Raw genomic sequence first — 17,610 nt, 5'->3', positions numbered from 1 at the left:
AAAAAGTGACTTGCATCGGCTGTAGTACGCCTCATCGACTCTCCATCCGATCTCAAACGCGCTCCCGTTCTCTCCCATTTTCCATTCCCAGGCCCATTTCCCACTCCCACCTCCCTACCGATCGGTATACCCTGCACCTCTTTTTTTTTCTCACCTTGCGGCCACCATACCTAGACATTTGGTACGCAGTGGCAGTATCCGTACGGGTAGTCACCAAATCTATCGGCGCCTCAGACTAATACTTCTACCTCAGGCCCCCTCCCGTCATCATCTTGCTTCCCTCTCTCTTCTTGCTTCTCAATACCCAATCCAATAACCCTTTTTTTTTTTTTTTTTTTTTTAATCAGATCGCGCGTTTATTTGGCGGCTACAGTGCTGTCAAATGAACCTGCAACGGACTCTTCACATTTCCCTATGTAAGTCGTCACCACTCAATGACCCCGGCGGCTGTCTGAGTCGACAATGCCGTTATCCCCGTTCGCCCGGCTTTTTTTTTTTTTTTTTTTTTTTGGCTTTGTCAAAACATCCCCAACTGCGCGCAGCTTCCTCCAAGAAACAGAGGGAAAAAAAACCCATGTGTCATCTGAACACACGGAAAGCACAGCGCAAATCTTGTCGATCACCGTTTATGCAGCATCAAGTCCAAAGGAAATCGCAAACTAAACATCCCTTGCCATACAGAATTTCCCCCTCCGCCGCGTCTTCTAAATGCCCACCATCTACTCCTCCCTCTACCAGAATTTCATCCGTCAAGGATTCGCAAAGTCATTCACCCACGGTTACGCCCAGTCCGTCGTAGCTGCCACACATCCCATCCTCAACACACAAAACCGACCTTCATTTGCGCGCCGGAACACCAACCGCTTCGGTCGCCTTCAGTCTCTCCAGCTTCAGTCCGCTTTCCACACCGCCGAGCGGACAAGTGCTGGTCTCCCCCAGCACCACCACGAGAAGCTCGACGAGAAGCTTAAGCATGGAAGCTTAGACGCCTACTTCGAGGCGCTGCAGGAGCAGCAGGCCTCCGAAGAGGATCTCGACAAGGAATGGACTCAGTTCCAGTTCCAGCGCCAGATTGAGTGGAAGCCTTCACCAGCTTCCATTCTTGTTGGCGAGTCAAAGATCCACGATGCCGAGGAGCACGCCGCCGCTCAAGATGGAGAAACATCGCCAATTCCATTAGAGGCACAGGCCGCTTTGGCACAGATTGACGAAGCACTCGAGAAAGAAATCGAATTCAGGAATCGTCTGGAAGCTTTGGAAGAGGCTTCTGAGCACTCTATTCGATCTGCATCCCACAATGGCTCCGCAGCTCGCTCGTACCAGTCCCCAGCAATCGACAGATCACGGACTCCCGTCAGCGTAGCACGAACGGCCACGCCCCCTTTCGACCCTCAATCTCAGGTCTACGCCGACCACCTTCACAAGCTCTCTGAAGATGGCCGCTACGCTGAGATTCCGGCCGTCTTCGAGGCCATGCTCGTCGCTGGCGTGCAGCCCATCGCGAGCGCCTACAATGCCTTGTTGGTTGCCGCGATCCACCTGCCCACCGCCAAGAATGAGATGGTCACCAAGGCCCTGGATGTCTACGCTGACATGCTCCGCCGTAAGATCGTGCCGGACAGCGATACCTACAACATCCTTGTTGGTCTCCTTGCTGCCCGATCCCTCGAGGTTGCCTCTTTGAAGAAGACTCTCCACGACAAGCTAGTGCGTTTCGGTGGCATGGACGAGCCCGGCAAGTTCATGTTTGCTTCTCACGAGCTCGAGCATGCCATTCTTTCCGAGGATGACAGGCTCGATCTTGCCATGGACATGTTTGAGAAGTCGGTTCTCACTCAGAGAGCGTCTTACTCGGCTGAGTCATACCACCAGCTCATCTCTGCTTGTGCTCAAGCCGGGCGTGTTACCGACATGCTTCGCTTGTACGAGCACATGGAGTTGAACCGCGTCACCCCCTTCGCCGCCATGTTCCCCAGCATGATCAACGCTTTCGCGACTTCTGGCGACCTCGTTAGCGCTGTCGAGTGCTACAACGAGTACAAAGACCTCGCAGTTGCTAACGATAACGGCGAGCCTACCCTGAACGACCGGTTGGACGCTGAAGTGTACGCTGCTGTCATTCACGCCTACATCATCTCCGACAAGGTTGATGGTGCGATGAAGTTCTACGAGAAGATCATTAAGGAGTACGGTGTCCGCGCAGGCGACATCAAGGATGCAATTGTCAGCTCTGGCATGGTCAAGGCTTTCACTGACCGCGGCATTTTCAACGAGGCCCTTCGCTGGGCCCAAGTTGTTGAGGCTGAGGTCAGGGCGGATCCCATGAGCAGCCTTGCTACTCGCGCTGCCGACCACGGCGACAAGCACACCGCCGTTGCTGCTTTTGCCAACCTGCCCATTAATTTCCACCAGATTGCCACCCCTGCCATGGCCCTCCTTGCTTTGAGCGTTCGCCAAGGCGATGTTGCCTCCGCAGCTCGCTACTGGCACGTTCTGTGTGCTCCTGAGACCCCGGTCACCCCGGCGCTCATCGAGCCCACTGCAATGTACGCCATTGCGATGATTGGATCTGGTCAAGTTGCCGAGGGTCTGGCCGAGTCGGAGCTCATGTTCCAGCGCATTCGTGCCGCCAACCCGGAGTCTGCCGACGAGATCGAGGAGGGTGTTGACTTTGTTCACCAGTTCATGAGCAGCCGTGGCATCACCGACCCTCGCGAGCTGTCTTCCCAGAACCTTTCCGCCTCTCCCTTCACCACATCAGCCACTGTCTCTAGCTTTGAGGATTCTTTCGACCCATACGCGCACAACACCGACTTCAAGGGATCTTCATTGATCTCTGATGAGCTCGAGGGTTCTCACGGTCGCAAGGGTCCCAGACTTCACGATGCTCTTGGTCGCTTCCGCAACATGCGTCGTGCCGGCCGTCACCCTCGCTACATCACCTACGCCAAGCTGATCTCCGCTGCTTCCCGCGAGGGCAAGATGGAGCTCTGCAACGACATTCTCGCCATGGCTCGCACTGATGTTCCCCTGCTGCCCCAGTACGCTGTTGTTCGCTACGGCTGGTCTTCCATCCTGGATGCCATGGTTGGCGCCTGCCTCACCATTGGTCACCGCCAGATGGCTGAGCAGTACCACCAGGAGCTGCTCGCCATGGGAGCCGCCCCCTCCGCCAACACCTTTGGTCTGTACATCACCACCCTCAAAGAATCTGCCAAAACTTTCGACGAGGCTTCCGAGGCTGTGAAGATCTTCCACCGTGCCAAGGCCGAGGGCGTCGAGCCCAGCTCTTTCCTCTACAATGCTTTGATTGGCAAGTTGGGCAAGGCTCGTCGTATCGACGACTGCCTGTTCTACTTCGCTGAGATGCGCGCTCTGGGAATCAAGCCTACTTCGGTCACCTACGGTACCATTGTCAACGCTCTCTGCCGTGTCAGTGACGAGAAGTTTGCGGAAGAGCTCTTCGATGAGATGGAGGCCATGCCCAACTACAAGGCCCGTCCTGCTCCGTACAACAGCATGATGCAGTTCTTCCTGACCACCAAGCGCGATAAGGCGAAGGTTCTTGCCTACTACGATCGCATGATGGTCAAGGGAATCGCCCCCACTGCTCATACTTACAAGCTTCTTGTTGACACCCACGCTACCCTCGAGCCTGTTGATATGGCTGCTGCTGAGAAGGTCCTCGAGGCCATCCGCACCTCCGGTCAGAAGCCTGAAGCCGTCCACTTTGCTGCTCTCATCCACGCCCGTGGCTGCAACCTCCACGACGTGGAGGGTGCCCGCAAGGTCTTCGACTCTGTCATGGCTGACCGAGCTGTTACTGCCAACGCCAGCCTCTTCCAAGCACTGTTCGAGGCCATGGTTGCCAACCACAAGGTCGCTGACACCGAGGCTATCCTTGGCCAGATGCGCCGACGAGGTGTTGAGATGACTCCTTACATCGCCAACACGCTGATCCACGGCTGGGCCGCTGAGAAGCAGATTGAGAAAGCCCAAGCCATCTACGACTCTGTCGGTCATGAGAAGCGTGAGCCCAGCACATACGAGGCCATGACTCGTGCTTACCTCGCTGTCGAGGAACGCGAGAAGGCCAAGGGTGTTGTTGGAGAGATGCTCTGCCGTGGCTACCCCAGCGCCGTTGTTAACAAGGTGCTGGAGCTTCTTGGCGGTGGCGGTGGCGAGGAAGCTTTTGCACACAACTGAGCTTGCTCCCACACCTGTCTCGTCTATCCTGTGCGTCAAATCATCGGAATGCGCATTGAGCAGCTGCTCTGCGCGTTCCTCCGATGAACACATTTCCTTTGTAACTGCCCTCATCTACCGCGTTGCTTGATACCCCGTTGTGTTTTGAAGTAGGTGGACTGAGGGTGTCTGGCCAGGATCGGCGGCCAGTCTGTTTTACGGCAGTGCGCCGAAAGCATTTCATTCTGTCAACTGGATTTGGAATTTGGAGTTTGAACCGGAAGTCGAATTCATACCCCCATAATCGGGATACTGGGAGGGTACGGCGTTTGTCGGAAGCAAAAGGGTCACGGCGACTGAGCACCCGTTCACGGGGCTTTTTATCGGAAAGCGAGCGATGACGGCCAATGGCCCAAACTATAGACACAACCCCACTCAAGCATAGTATAGAAAAGAGGGCGCCGGATAGAAGCCCAACGCAGCATAGAGGATCATGAATGGACGGATAGGGTACTGGGGCGGTCGGTTTACGACGACATGTCATGAGGGCATGTGATCCTGCTGTATGTATATTACCGGCAGCATCCAAAAAATAAGATTTGCCGACTGTTCAAACAATTTGGCCTGCCTTGTGTGAAGTTGACAGTGATGGACTGGATTCAATGTGTGGTAGGTAACCTCGCTTCATGATGGTTCGTGATGGTTCTCCAAACTTATACTTGGACTCTTATCTACAGTAGGCATGTCGTCACAAGTTTGGGGAGTCTGACCGCTGAAGCTGGAGCTCAGGTTACCGTTTCGAGTGTGCCAGCTTTGGCGACAATGTGAAGCTCCTCGTTGGGACGGAACCTAAGATATTTACAGTGCAACGTCGGTGCATCAACGAATTCGCACGTGCCACTAGCACTGTACAGCCGTTCTTCTCCCACGATGCGACTTCGCATCCCAAACTTTCAACCACCAAGCTACCTCACCTTCATCACGCCTGCGTCATCACACAACCCACCCCTCACTGTGCCTCATCTTACAGCCGTACCGCATTTACAAGCGCGCTCAAACTTGGTTTACCACGAGCTGCATAACTGCTTAGTTTCAATTGGCGAGGTTTCACAGTCGTAGATATTTTTTGCCTCGGCCTGCAATTTGAGACCTCAATCTCACATACACTCTCTTACCACATCCTCCCTACAAACCCGGACTCAACCCCGAAAGACATATATACACACAAGCGGCCAAAAAAAAAACTCCGACAATGACGGCTTCCTCGGTGACCGCGAACCCCACGACGACAGCCGTCTCGGCGCCCGGCAAGGTCCTCCTGGCGGGCGGCTACCTGGTCCTGGACCGGGCCTACACGGGCCTCGTCTTTGGGCTCAGCGCCCGCATCAACGTCGTGGCGGCCGAGATCCACACCATTCCGGGCGTGCACCTGACCGAGATTGTCGTCGAGAGCCCGCAGTTTGTCGATGCTGTGTGGCGGTACGGGTTCCATCTCGCGCCGGAGGATGGGGGGATTACGGTTACGCAGCTGCAGGTGTAAGTGACCTTTTTCGTCCACCAGTCTCCCCCATCAGAATTCCCCAGTATCTACTTGTTTCTTTGCCGTGTGCTGTGTTGGTGGTCATGAGTTGGCGCGCCGGCTGTGTTGAGGGGAATTGTGTCTCAAAGTTCTTCAAGCGTTTGGTGCGGGGCTTGGTGGGATGTGGTTGATGAGGGGCAATTTTCTGAGATATCGCGCGGCAGATGAGTGTTGAGTTGGGTGAAAGGCCGCTGTGCTTTGCTACACAACGCTCTTTCAAATGAGCCTCACAATCTTTGCACTTATGGCCAGCATCATCCTCACGTCTCGCAAGCATACTCACTCAAGATCTCATTGCCTTACTCACCCTCACTCACCCTCAACCTCACTCTCATTCATCTCATCACTAACCTTCTCCCAGCGGCTCCAAAATCAGCCCAAACACATTCGTCGAAACGACCCTAAGCTACGCCCTCACCTACATCGCCCGCATCAACAAGCAGCGCCCAAGCCACTCCCTCACCTCCACCCGCCTCATCATCCTCGCCGACAACGACTACTACTCCCTCCCCTCCGCAGCAGCCAACGACCCGGACTCGGCCGTCTCCGGCACCGCCGTCCCCGCAGCAAAGAAGGGAGCCCGCTTCGCGCGGTACCCCCACTCCATCGGCGAAGCGCACAAGACAGGGCTCGGCTCCTCCGCCGCGCTCGTCACCTCCCTGACGGCCGCGCTGCTGACGCACCACCTGCCCACCTCGCTCTTCGACATCACCTCCGAGGCGGGGAAGCACACGCTCCACAACCTCGCGCAGGCGGCGCACTGCGCTGCGCAGGGCAAAGTCGGGTCCGGGTTCGATGTTGCGGCGGCCGTGTTTGGGAGCTGTCGGTATCGTCGCTTCTCGCCTTCTCTGCTCTCCGATCTCGGCGGCGCGGGGTCCCCTGGGTTCTCGGAGGCGTTGGTGAGGAAGGTGGATGAGTTGCTTGCGTGGGATGTTGAGGTTGATAAGGCTGGGACGGGGTTGCCGGAGGGCGTGTGCCTTCGTATGTGTGATGTTGATTGTGGGAGTCAGACGGTGAGTATGGTGAAGAAGGTGCTTGAGTGGAGGAAGGCCGATGCCGAGGGGAGTAAGCAGTTGTGGGATGAGTTGCAGGGGAAGAATGAGGCTCTCGCGGCGGCGCTGAAGAATGGGGAGACGGACAAGGTTGGCGGTGCGGTGGAGGATGTGAGGGGGTTGATTCGGGCTATGGGCAAGGGCAGCGGTGTTCCGATTGAGCCTGAGTCGCAGACGGAGCTGCTTGATGCGCTTGGGGGTGTCGAGGGCGTGTTGGGCGGGGTCGTGCCTGGTGCGGGCGGGTTCGATGCGGTGGCTTTGATTATGAGGGGTGACGAGGCTACGCAGAAGAGAGTTGAGGAGTTCTTGGAGGGGTGGGGGAAGGAGAAGGGGGCGAGGGTGCGGTTGTTGGGTGTGAAGGGGGAGATGGAGGGCGTGAGGCGGGAGGAGTTGAGTACGTATGATGGGTGGTTGGCTTGAAGGGTGTCTGTCTGTGATGGTCGAGTCTTCAAGATAAGAAAACAAAAAGCGAACAAGGAGCCTACAACATAGAAAAGAGTATGATATTAGCTAGCGTATGTGAAAGTTCGAGGAGATGGTCAATACACAAATAAGTACATTGCTTGAACTCTACGGTAACGCCTGATCTTACTTTCAACTGACGATGTGCTTCCGAAGCTCCGCTGTAGATAATCTCCATGGCGCAACCTCGCTCCAAAAATACCACGGCAGATTTGAATTGTGAGATCAAACCTGGAGGCTCACCTTTGCCGGGGCGAGGATATGGCAATCGCAACCTATGGCGTTACTAACTCAAAGTCGCCCCCAGAGGGTGGAGGGTTGCAAGACCCGCGCTGAGAAGGACCCTGGGGCGCAACTTCGTCCCTAACTACCTCGGAGCGCGATAAAAAAGGACTCGGCGCGATCGCGAAGGACCTCTCACGATAACCGGACGCGTGAGATCGGCACCGACGGAGAGCTGCTGGAGTGCGCCGGGGGCTCGTGCGCTTCTTACGCCGCCGAGACACACGAACGATTATCAATCAAATGCGGCGGACATAGCTCAGTTGGGAGAGCGTCAGACTGAAGTCAACTTCAATCACTTAATCTGAAGGTCGTGTGTTCAATCCACACTGGCCGCATCATCTTTTGCAATTTCGGCGATCTACGTTTTTGCGAGTCTGTATTGGCTCTGGATACACATGATCTCTCATTTTTTGTCCACCTTAGTTTGAGCTTTGAAGCTCTTCTTCTCCTGAACCAAATCATGTCAAGAGGGGGGAGGGTTCCTTCAAGAGTTTTCTGGGAAAATCTCAAATCCACTCTTTTTTCTACATCGCACTTCACAATCGATTGTGTCGACACCTACGACACGCGTGGATGTGACACTGGGTGCATTCGTAGATGAAGGACGGCAGGCGGTCATGGCACTCCTCGCACCGAAAACCGCCACTGCGGCTCCTCCACCTGCTATGGGCGCACTGGTGGTTCTGAACGAGGTTGAGCGCCTCTTGCTCGACACGCTGAGCTCTAGCCGCGGCGTTCAAATGCATGGCGCCAGCCTCGCGGTTCATAATCACGTTAGCGCGGGCGATGAGTCGCTCCTCGTTCCACTGCTCACAAGTGCATGTCTTCCACTGCAGACCACAGAGGTAGCAGAATTGGGATCCACAGGGGCAGGCTATTTTTGTTGTTCAGCTATTCTCCATCCTCATTGTTATATCGGGGGCAGTATGAGAGACTCACTCATGTGATAGCATCCGTGATCGAGCTCCACGATTCGGCGGCACGAGAAGCAGCGCTGCCATCCGTTGGCGGCGGCGACCTCGAGAAGAGCCTGTGTCAACGTATCTTGTGCGCAATCCTGGTTCCCGTGCTCGGCGCCCTTGCACATGGTGCACGTCTGGTGGCGGCATTGCGGACATGTTCCAACGTCGGCTCTGATGAACTCCATGGGGATGAACCTGGAACAGGTCGGTCTGTGGCAGTACGTCCTGTTGGGCGTCGAAAACTCGATCTCCTTTGCCCGGAACTCCCCCACCAGTTTCGAGGACAGCAGGGCCCTGGCGTTGCCTCGGTCTACAGGGATAGGCAATTTGCAGCATCTCGGCGGAAAAAGCGACTCGTCTGTGAGGGAGAGCTCGAAGAGGGTCCTCAGACAGTCGCGGCAGTAGTTGTGTTTGCATGGCAGCTGGGCGACTGCGCTGAGGGTGTAGGTATTCGAACAACTGTCGCATGTCGTCTTCTTCTCCCGCCTGGTTGATTTGATGGCTGCCGCATCGCTTTGTTTCCTAGAGGCCGCCCACAATGAAGACTCTGGCTCTTCGTCATCGTCTTCGTCGTCGTCCTCGCCATAGTCAACAGAGACGTAGAGGGACTCGAGTTTTCGTACAAACATCTCATCTTCCTCATTTGTGCAAGACTCCTCTGACAGGGTGGGAGGATTCGTTGGAGATACATCGTCGCCGAGTGCGGCTCCCTCGCTTAGCCGAATAGCCGCCGCTCTGTCGCGAGTGGCCTGGTTCTCCTGCTTCGTGAGAATCATAATGAGGAGGCTATCGGATCGGTTTGCTTTGGCCATGCTCTTGCATATACACCTATCCGCCGCGAGTACAGCTTGCGACTCCAGCTCCGCATGGTATGCATCGACAGCCAAGTCGAGATCAGAGACCTGATCCACTCGGCACTTGCCCTTGCCACTCTCCTTGATGTTCTCCAAGTCCTCCAACTGCATCTGGAGGACCAGACGGAGCGACTCGTCGTCGATCTCGTAGCACAGCATGGGAGGCTGGGGTGTGGTTTCCAGGAAACCCATCAGTTTATAACAGATAAATGCCACAAGCGAGATACCATGAAACTTCCCTCTAGTATTTTGTGTAGTTCGATGGACTCGGATTGAGCCAACTCGAGATCCAGAGGGAATGCTCTACCCGCGAGGCGGGTGAGGATTGAGTGCATGACCGAGGTCAGGTAAGTAATCGATGAGTGAGTTCTTGAAGAAAGTACAAGATAATATAGGTGAGGGGCCGCGGGAGTTGCATGATAACACCAGTGGGAAAAGCAAGCCTAGGCGTTCTTTTGTTGATTTGCTGATGTGTGTTTGGTTGTCAGGTTGCATGTGGTGTGGAGGGCCTCCGACATGAAAGTCCAATCCAAATGTGTCGTTGAATGCTTCTATCCAATAGCTAGAGCCAGATCTCACACAGTGAATCTTGACCCCCTCAATATACGCAAGGGCCATTGCGAAGTTTGCCGATCATGGTAGAAGCTTTGTATCCGATGTCGACTTTTCTTGTGCCTTTCTGAAGCTGTGCCGCCGTGTCTCCCATCATTCGAGAGCTTGCCCCTGGGCTTGTGAGTGCGCTTGATATTGTATGATAACATGTGAATGAAGGCTAGGAGAAGTGAAATTCCGTGGATTTTGGATGAGCATCTTTCTCAGTTTGCCCTCTTCCTAAGTTTTCCACGAATTTCGGTGCTGCCGCCGTCTCAAGCACATAGTCCAAGTTACCAGTTTGCCGCAAGATACGTGATGTCCCGAATTCAGTCGCAAAGTCGGCCAAAATGCACCTGTCTATTGAACTTCAGTAATCCAGACGAACATAGGGAGAAAGAAGAAGGGCAGGAAAATTCAGCGCTCAAGGAAAGGTAGGACAGTAGTGTGATCCTTCTCGGGCAAGGGGAAATCCTGTATATATCTAACTGCCATCAGCGTAACGTAGTTTCGATACTTTGATAGAGGGCACAGTTCGGGAGTTGGAAGCATCGTGTCGAATTACTTAGCGATATTCTGTCAGGTTTACTCATCGGGTCGGTTTCCTGACGGAAAGTGCAAGGCCGAAGCTCCAAATTCATACCTCAAGACGGCACTTCTGCCCATCGCTACACCAAACTACAGGGGAAAATATACAGACACCGAAGACAAGCAAAGGATCTAAGGACCTCTGCATTGATGCGAAGTGGGGGCTCGGAAAGCATCGATGAAGTGACGCCAAAATCCAGGATAAGGGCAGAATCTCGTGAGACAGGTACCTCAGCAGCTGTCAACTTTCCACGACCACCGAGAAGTCGTCCTCGGCAAAGGAACCGGGACCTGCCAACCTGCCAACCTGCCTTCTTCTTCTTCTTCTTCTTCTTCTTCTTCTTCTTCTCACTGTTAAAACCGACTTTCGAGAGAAACCATTGAGGTCTCCGACTGAGACTTGCGTTTTGCCAAATTCCCTCTTTCACTGAGTACTTGTTGTGACATCGCCTGTTGGCTTACAGAAGATGTCCCCGTGCTGATGAAAAACGGAGCTTCACCAACCTGGAAGGTATTCCAGCGGTGGCCCGAGCACCCTTGCATGAGGGACCGAGTGGGGCTTATCTAAACGCCGACAGCGATAAGACTTTTGCTTGCTTGAAAATTTCCACCGAGTCTCAGTAACCCAGAGCCTCAGTCTTGCGACCAACGGCAAATCTCATCGACAAAATGGCGGACGATGGCATGATTCTCAATTTTGACATGGGCAGCGGCCCTGCCAAGCCTCATGTCAAGATTCAGGGTGGTCGCTGGCGCGACAGGAACAAGGCCAACCGGATTGCGAATAAAGACACTGAAAAAGATGCTTCATCAACAGCCAAAGATGATGCCCCGCTACCGCAAAGATACACGCCTGGATCCAAGAAGCCTCAGAGGACAGACCGCCCTGGCGATGATGACGACTCTTTTGAGCGCCCGGCAAAGCGAGCGCGGCCAGAACATCCTCATGCGACGGCCTACCGGACTGGAAAACTGCTGCCCGGCAGCATCTCGAACAAGCTGAGGGACGGCCAAATCTCATCGAAACTTTTCTCTTACAACCCCACGCCAAAGACCATCTTTGATGAGCCCGGTGCTGAGAAGGTTGAGGAGAAGGTGGCCGAGCCTTCAAACGCGCCACTTTCCGATGAAGCTGCCAGCTTCCACGCCCTCGGTATCTCAAGACGATTGGCATTGACGCTGTCCGGCAAGATTCAGCTCAAGGCACCGACGGCTATTCAAGCCAAGGTCCTTCCTCAACTCATCAATGATGACAGCGATGCCTTTGTACAAGCACAGACTGGTTCCGGTAAGACTTTGGCGTATCTGCTGCCCATCATCCAGCGAATTCTGTCGGTGGAGGGTCAGATCAAGAGAGACTCGGGCTTGTTCGCCATCGTCATGGCGCCTACCCGTGAACTTTGCAGACAGATTGAGCTTGTTCTTGCAAAGGTTCTCCCGCCGTACCTGGTCAGCACAACAGTGATTGGTGGTGAGAGCAAGCACTCCGAGAAGAGCCGTCTGCGGAAAGGTGTCAATATCCTCATCGCAACACCTGGTCGTTTGAGCGATCACCTCGAGCACACCAAGACCCTCGATGTCGGCACCGTGAGATGGTTGGTTCTTGACGAAGGCGATCGCTTGATGGAAATGGGTTTCGAGGCGGAACTGCGCACCATTGTCAACAGGATCCGTGAGAACCCCTTGGCAGACAAAACAGCCAACGGTGTCTCGCTCGCCAACCTCCCGCAACGTCGCGTAACAGTTCTTTGCTCGGCCACCATGAAGATGAACGTTCAGAAGCTTGGCGAGATCAGTCTGGAGGATGCTGTTCACATTACCACATCCGGAGAGGACCATGTTGAGGGAGAGGAGATCAAGTTCGAGGCGCCTGCACAACTGAAGCAAAACTACTTGATCGTACCGGCCAAGTTGCGGCTGGTTACGCTCATAGCACTGCTGAAGTCAACATTTTCACGAAAGGGATCAGTGATGAAGGCCATCGTCTTCTTTTCCTGCGCCGATTCGGTCGACTATCATTTCGATCTTCTTCGCCAACCGCCGAAGAAGGAAAACACAACCGACAACGCAACGTCATCAACCGCAAATACCGTCGCGCCTTCCGCTTACATCACATCAGCGGCGAACACAAACATCGTCCTTCACAAATTGCACGGTTCCCTCCCTCAACCGGTCCGTACAGCTACGTTGGCGTCTTACAGCAAATGTGAAGACCCGACAGTCCTGCTTACTACCGATATTGCGTCCCGTGGTCTCGATGTGCCCTCCGTCGAGCTCGTAGTCGAATACGACCCCGCCTTCAGCGCAGACGACCACGTCCATCGTATCGGTCGTACAGCGCGTGCCGGTAAGCCCGGTAAGGCAATTCTCTTCCTCATGCCTGGCTGCGAAGAAGGCTACATCGACCTCCTCAAATCCAAGAACGCTTCCCCTCCCAAGCCCGAGCTCTACGACACCATCCTCCACAAGGGCTTCACAACAGGCATGGACTTCCCCGTCGAGACGGACACCAAGCCCCAGCCCGCGACAGACAGGGGCTTCAGCAACCGTGCAGAGAACCTGCAGCTTCACCTCGAGCAGCGTCTTCTCCTCGAATCGGCAACAAAACTCCTGGACGAGGCGCGCAAGGCCTTCCGCTCGCACATCAGGGCGTACGCAACTCACATCAAGGACGAGCGTGTCTACTTTGACATCAACGAGGTGCACCTGGGTCATATGGCAAAGGCGTACGGCCTGCGCGAGGCGCCGTCGGGTATTGGACGTGGCGGCCACGACAGCAAGAAGGCGGTCATGAAGCAGAAGAACGCTGGCAAGAGAAGAGGAGACAGCAGGCCATCGGGCGGCAATGCGATGGAGGACATCGATACTGGTGCTGAGCCGAGCGAGATGGAGAGGAAGATGAAGATGAAGATGAGGGCCGTGATGAATGCGGCCAGTGAATTCAACCTGGGTTGAAGGATTCATTGTCGTTGAGTGTATTTTGTCTGGACTGGGTTACGGATGATAGAGAAAATGGGGCATACTCATAGCGTTTAAAATAGTCATATCCCGGATCGGGTACTTTTCTTTTCTATCAAAATGTCTTTCCTGCAACGCTTTTTGCTCGTTTGATGGTGATTACCTCAGTAATAACGCACCTTGTTCTTATGTAAAAGCGGAGCGCACGTTCGGAGATGGTTATGCAGGTTTTGCATAATTGTCGGGGCTCGTGCACATCCGCCAGTGGAAGGCGCGACGGGCCTCATCAACCACAGCGACCTCATTGGCTTGCAAATCACAGGCAGCCGTGGCCAGTATTTCATTCAATCTCAACTTACTTCAACAACATCGGCTCGAAAACTCCAGGCTATGTAAATTTTCTGTCTACAGCCTCATCGGAATTTTTCACACACCATCCCAACCATGACGCGACAACTCCCCTGGGACCGAAAGGCACTGGAACGGACAGCGAGCCCGAAGAAGCAGACTGCGTCGACACCTCGGAGAACCACAACACCAAATCGGGCTCCATCTCGAGCAACGACGGTCGCTGCATCACCGTTGGATCACTCGAATCATAAGCCGGCCCGCTCAAACGGTTTCCTTGGAGGTATGAGGCGCGTCTACTCGCATCATCTCTCTCTCTCTCTCTCTCTCTCTCTCACTAACTTGGAACTCTCATAGACAGAAGCCCGTCAACTTCACCACCGCCAGAACCTCTTCCAGAAACGTAAATATTTCTTTCTCACCCCATTTTTGCAGCGCTAATAATCGTACAGCTTCATGATAGAAGGTCTTGAAAATGACGATAAATACCGCATGGTCGAGGACGAACTCGTCACAATCGCAGGTCACTTCACAGCACACCTCCACGCTGCAGAATATCAGCGCCTCAAAGCCCAAACACGTACCCAAAACGCAGAAACCATCAAGACCATTTCACGCCCCGTCGTCGGGTCTCTCACCGAGCTCGCGCGCAAACGCCAGGAAGAGCTACTCCGTAAGAAGAAGCAGCGCGAGGCGCTGCGCCGCGCAAAGAGGGATGCCGGCAGGGACGACGAGGACACTGGGGATGAGACAAACGTGCCGTGGCGGGGCACGTCGCTGCAGGGGCTCATGCACAGTCCCAAGAAGAAGGAGGTGCCATTGATGGCGCTGACGAGAGCGGATTCGGGGATGAGGACGTCGGCTTCGGGGTTGTTTGGGGGTGTGGTGAGGTCTTCTCAGAACAAGAGGCCAGCGGCGCCGGCGAAGAGGAGTACGCCGGTGGATGAGGATACGACCGAAGACGAGAGTGATGACCTTGGGGGACCCGTTGAAGGCCCGGCCAGGAGAAATATCGACCACAAAAGACCGGCTTGTCCATCGAAAACCATTGCAAAGGTCCAGAGCCGCCGACCCAGTCATCAGCAACGAACGATGCAGCCGAACAGCACACGACTGCCCGATACGAAAGCGTCTTCAAATGCTCGCGGGCCCTTGGGAACAGCGGCTTCGAAACCGATCTCATCCACCAGAGCGGCTACAAACACACCACCTACGAACGATGAAGAGGATGATGACGACGACGATGATCTATTTACTAGACTGAAGAATCGGAGAGCGAACGCGAGGCCTCAGCGGCGGGTTCCAGTGAAGAAGGAGAAGCCAGACTCAAAGGAAGCCGGAGACATCATCCCGTCATTCCTATGAATCCCTTGTGATGTCAAAAGGGAGCCCAATAAGCTATTACGAATAGCGAGTCTTTATCCAATTTCAAGAACTGTCTATCCGAAGTTATGGGCTTAACATTGCGATAAGCATAGGTCTTTGACCTTTCTCCGTAACCTTCCATGGTAATCTACCACGCTCAGCCAGAATCCTGGTCTACGCATCTTGTGGCCAAGTAGGAATCACTGCGATGGAACAGGTGTCTATGACTTCTGTAAGTTCTTCATCCCCCTTCACTGGAAACGCGTGGTATCTGGGTTTGCGTCTGGGTCGGCCTGAGGTTGCCGTGGGATCGCCTTTGTGCATCCTATCCAGTCCGCAGCCTTACCTATGGTCCTCTCTTGTGAAGTTATAACTAATCTTGGATCTAGTCTTTCCCGCCTGCCCTACCAACCCCATCAACCCTTTCAATCAACCCTTTTTCTGATGTATCCGTCAACAGAAATTTTTTCAATGAGAGATGCGACCCAGGAGCCCTTCCATTCCATCACACCATCCACTTCAACGAACTTCTAGCCCTCCAAAACCAGCCTAGGCACACACAGCATCCTGCTTATATACGACAAGAAGATTTCTCCAGCATGGCTTCAACGATGGAAGAAGAGGTCTACCTGACTATGCAGCCTGTCTTCTCCAATCAGCACGCCGAGATCCGTCACCCAAGAGCCATCAAACACAGAATCCACGTTTGCAGATGCCTGGAGATCGACGCTCTGATGTCACAATACACCCGTCCAGTCGTCTTCAGCACTTGCCAGCAGCTCCTTGAGAAGAGGATTTTCGAAAGCAGATGGAAGGCTGAGCAGCGGTTTCCTCGACTATCCCAAGGAGCTACAACAGTGATTACGTCGGAGAAGCCGGAGATCAATTGGAAGGAGAAGTTCAGGGCACTTACAGATGGGATGCAGGCGGATGAGATGGCCCGGCAGCAATCTGCTGTTGCAGGTACAGTACCAGAGGAAGGGGAGAACATGATAAGTGCAGAGTCTCACGATAGTCTGGCTATAGGGGAGACGGGCGATGCGGTGGACAGCATCACCACGGCGAGCAGCAGCACCGTCGTCGGCGAGCCCACGGCTGCAGCAACAGCAACAGCAGAACAGCCACCTGAAAAGACCACAAAGTTACCCAGGCTCCGCACCGCCTTCCTATCATACGAAGCTCAGCACGCTCTTATGACAAGAACCCAAGAGCTTCTGGAGGAGGCCTGCTTCGAGTTCGCGAAGCAGGAGCACCCCGAGATTCTAGAATCAGGACAATGGGACTCGCCCGAGTGTGTCGAACTCCAGAGATGGGTATGGATCTTCAACAACGAGTTGTTCAGCCAATTCGAGGGTGAAAAGGTGCCCCTACCGCACACTGGCTGGCACACCTTCTTCGAATCGATCAGAAATATTCGGCACAAGGCCGTTCATCGGCAGGTGCTCTGTGCCGCGGACGTAAAGGTGTACCTAATCGATGCCGAGAGCCTCGCGAGGCTGCTGCGGCAGGATGAGTGTCTGGTCAAGCTGGGCTTGTTGAAGGAGGAGATGGAGATGGCACTGGCGATTTCGGAGCGGAAGAGGGGTGTGCTGGTGGATGTGTACCAGGCCAAGTTTGACGAGATTGAAGCGCGAAGGAAGGAGCTGGATGAGCTTGAGGAGCGGATGAGGGAGGAGATGGTGCGGGAGCATAGGAAGATGCAGAGTGATCTCGGATATGGACTCAAGCTTGCGGTTGCGGAGATGAAGAAGACGGAGGCGGTGGGGATGGATGAAGAAGAGGAAGACGGCGCAGGCTCCTGGGGACTTGTCGACGGCTTCTGGAAACTGGCTTCTGGCAGACGATTTGCCTGATGTATCTGCAACGGCCAACTGCGATCGATCACGCGGGTTATCAGGTCTTTCAGATGGTATATAATAACAGCCGCAGACGGCAGATGATGGGCCTAAACATTCCCGCAACGATACCAGTTGATGCCATTTCCTCCTCTGTGGGTTAGCCATCTACACACATCTCGAAAGCAGCGTATCGAGAGGCAGCAGGTGTTAGGATCATAAGCGAGCCTCAGTTTGTCTCAAGTTGTCTCCCGCCGTCAGGGGTATTCTATTCACTGCTGTATACTATCTCGACGAGGAGCAAAGGTGGCCCTCTTCGTTGGACTCCTAGATAGTCGCGAACCCTCGACTCTCCTAGGGAAAGTCAGAACCCCACGGGGCCTATCGACATCGGTACGTAACCCTAAATCAATCGAGTCGGAAATCACGCTAAATCGGGTTCGTTCATAGGAGCCTCTTTGCGATTCCTGCTACGCTGTTACAGAAAGAAACTTAAAGCTTGTTGGCGGCAGTCCCTTTTTATAGGGCCGACCTCCCCCCCCCTGA

The 17,610-nt window shown here is 54.3% G+C and overlaps 6 protein-coding genes and 1 non-coding gene across 7 annotated transcripts; 6 read left to right on the top strand and 1 right to left on the bottom strand.

Annotated features, from left to right (window-relative positions):
- Positions 1–319: 319 nt before the first annotated feature.
- BDP81DRAFT_123351 (pentatricopeptide repeat domain-containing protein) lies at positions 320–4,226 on the top strand. The gene is made up of 2 exons (XM_060581630.1): positions 320–416; positions 682–4,226. The coding sequence occupies exon 2, from the start codon at positions 709–711 to the stop codon at positions 4,204–4,206; it is 3,498 nt and encodes a 1,165-aa protein (XP_060449427.1). The 5' UTR covers positions 320–416; positions 682–708; the 3' UTR covers positions 4,207–4,226.
- Positions 4,227–5,090: 864 nt separating this feature from the next.
- Positions 5,091–7,382, top strand: BDP81DRAFT_340683 (phosphomevalonate kinase). Its single transcript, XM_060586027.1, has 2 exons — positions 5,091–5,721; positions 6,126–7,382. The coding sequence occupies exons 1-2, from the start codon at positions 5,438–5,440 to the stop codon at positions 7,234–7,236; spliced, it is 1,395 nt and encodes a 464-aa protein (XP_060449426.1). The 5' UTR covers positions 5,091–5,437; the 3' UTR covers positions 7,237–7,382.
- Positions 7,383–7,808: 426 nt separating this feature from the next.
- BDP81DRAFT_t85 lies at positions 7,809–7,898 on the top strand. The gene has a single exon. It is a non-coding gene; the product is annotated as a tRNA-Phe (tRNA).
- A 4-nt stretch (positions 7,899–7,902) lies between these two features.
- BDP81DRAFT_417479 (IBR finger domain-containing protein) lies at positions 7,903–9,791 on the bottom strand. Its single transcript, XM_060589624.1, has 2 exons — positions 8,503–9,791; positions 7,903–8,437 (listed from the first exon to the last, which is right to left on the bottom strand). The coding sequence occupies exons 1-2, from the start codon at positions 9,569–9,571 to the stop codon at positions 8,100–8,102; spliced, it is 1,407 nt and encodes a 468-aa protein (XP_060449425.1). The 5' UTR covers positions 9,572–9,791; the 3' UTR covers positions 7,903–8,099.
- Positions 9,792–11,220: 1,429 nt separating this feature from the next.
- On the top strand, positions 11,221–13,650 carry BDP81DRAFT_417478 (DEAD/DEAH box helicase). The gene has a single exon (XM_060589623.1). The coding sequence runs from the start codon at positions 11,228–11,230 to the stop codon at positions 13,511–13,513; it is 2,286 nt and encodes a 761-aa protein (XP_060449424.1). The 5' UTR covers positions 11,221–11,227; the 3' UTR covers positions 13,514–13,650.
- Positions 13,651–13,960: 310 nt separating this feature from the next.
- On the top strand, positions 13,961–15,229 carry BDP81DRAFT_457795 (uncharacterized protein; the record flags this gene model as incomplete). The annotated part of the gene is made up of 3 exons (XM_060593325.1): positions 13,961–14,147; positions 14,222–14,267; positions 14,317–15,229. 3 exons carry the CDS (start codon positions 13,961–13,963, stop codon positions 15,227–15,229), a joined length of 1,146 nt encoding a protein of 381 aa, XP_060449423.1.
- Positions 15,230–15,333: 104 nt separating this feature from the next.
- On the top strand, positions 15,334–17,209 carry BDP81DRAFT_123301 (uncharacterized protein). Its single transcript, XM_060581629.1, has 2 exons — positions 15,334–15,461; positions 15,619–17,209. The coding sequence occupies exons 1-2, from the start codon at positions 15,438–15,440 to the stop codon at positions 17,080–17,082; spliced, it is 1,488 nt and encodes a 495-aa protein (XP_060449422.1). The 5' UTR covers positions 15,334–15,437; the 3' UTR covers positions 17,083–17,209.
- Positions 17,210–17,610: the final 401 nt, after the last annotated feature.

This window comes from Colletotrichum phormii (genome assembly GCF_030913505.1).
Source record: "Colletotrichum phormii strain CBS 102054 chromosome Unknown BDP81scaffold_3, whole genome shotgun sequence".
NCBI lineage: Eukaryota > Fungi > Ascomycota > Sordariomycetes > Glomerellales > Glomerellaceae > Colletotrichum > Colletotrichum phormii.
Note: the sequence above shows the minus strand (reverse complement) of the source record. Positions and strands in the feature narration are given on the sequence as shown.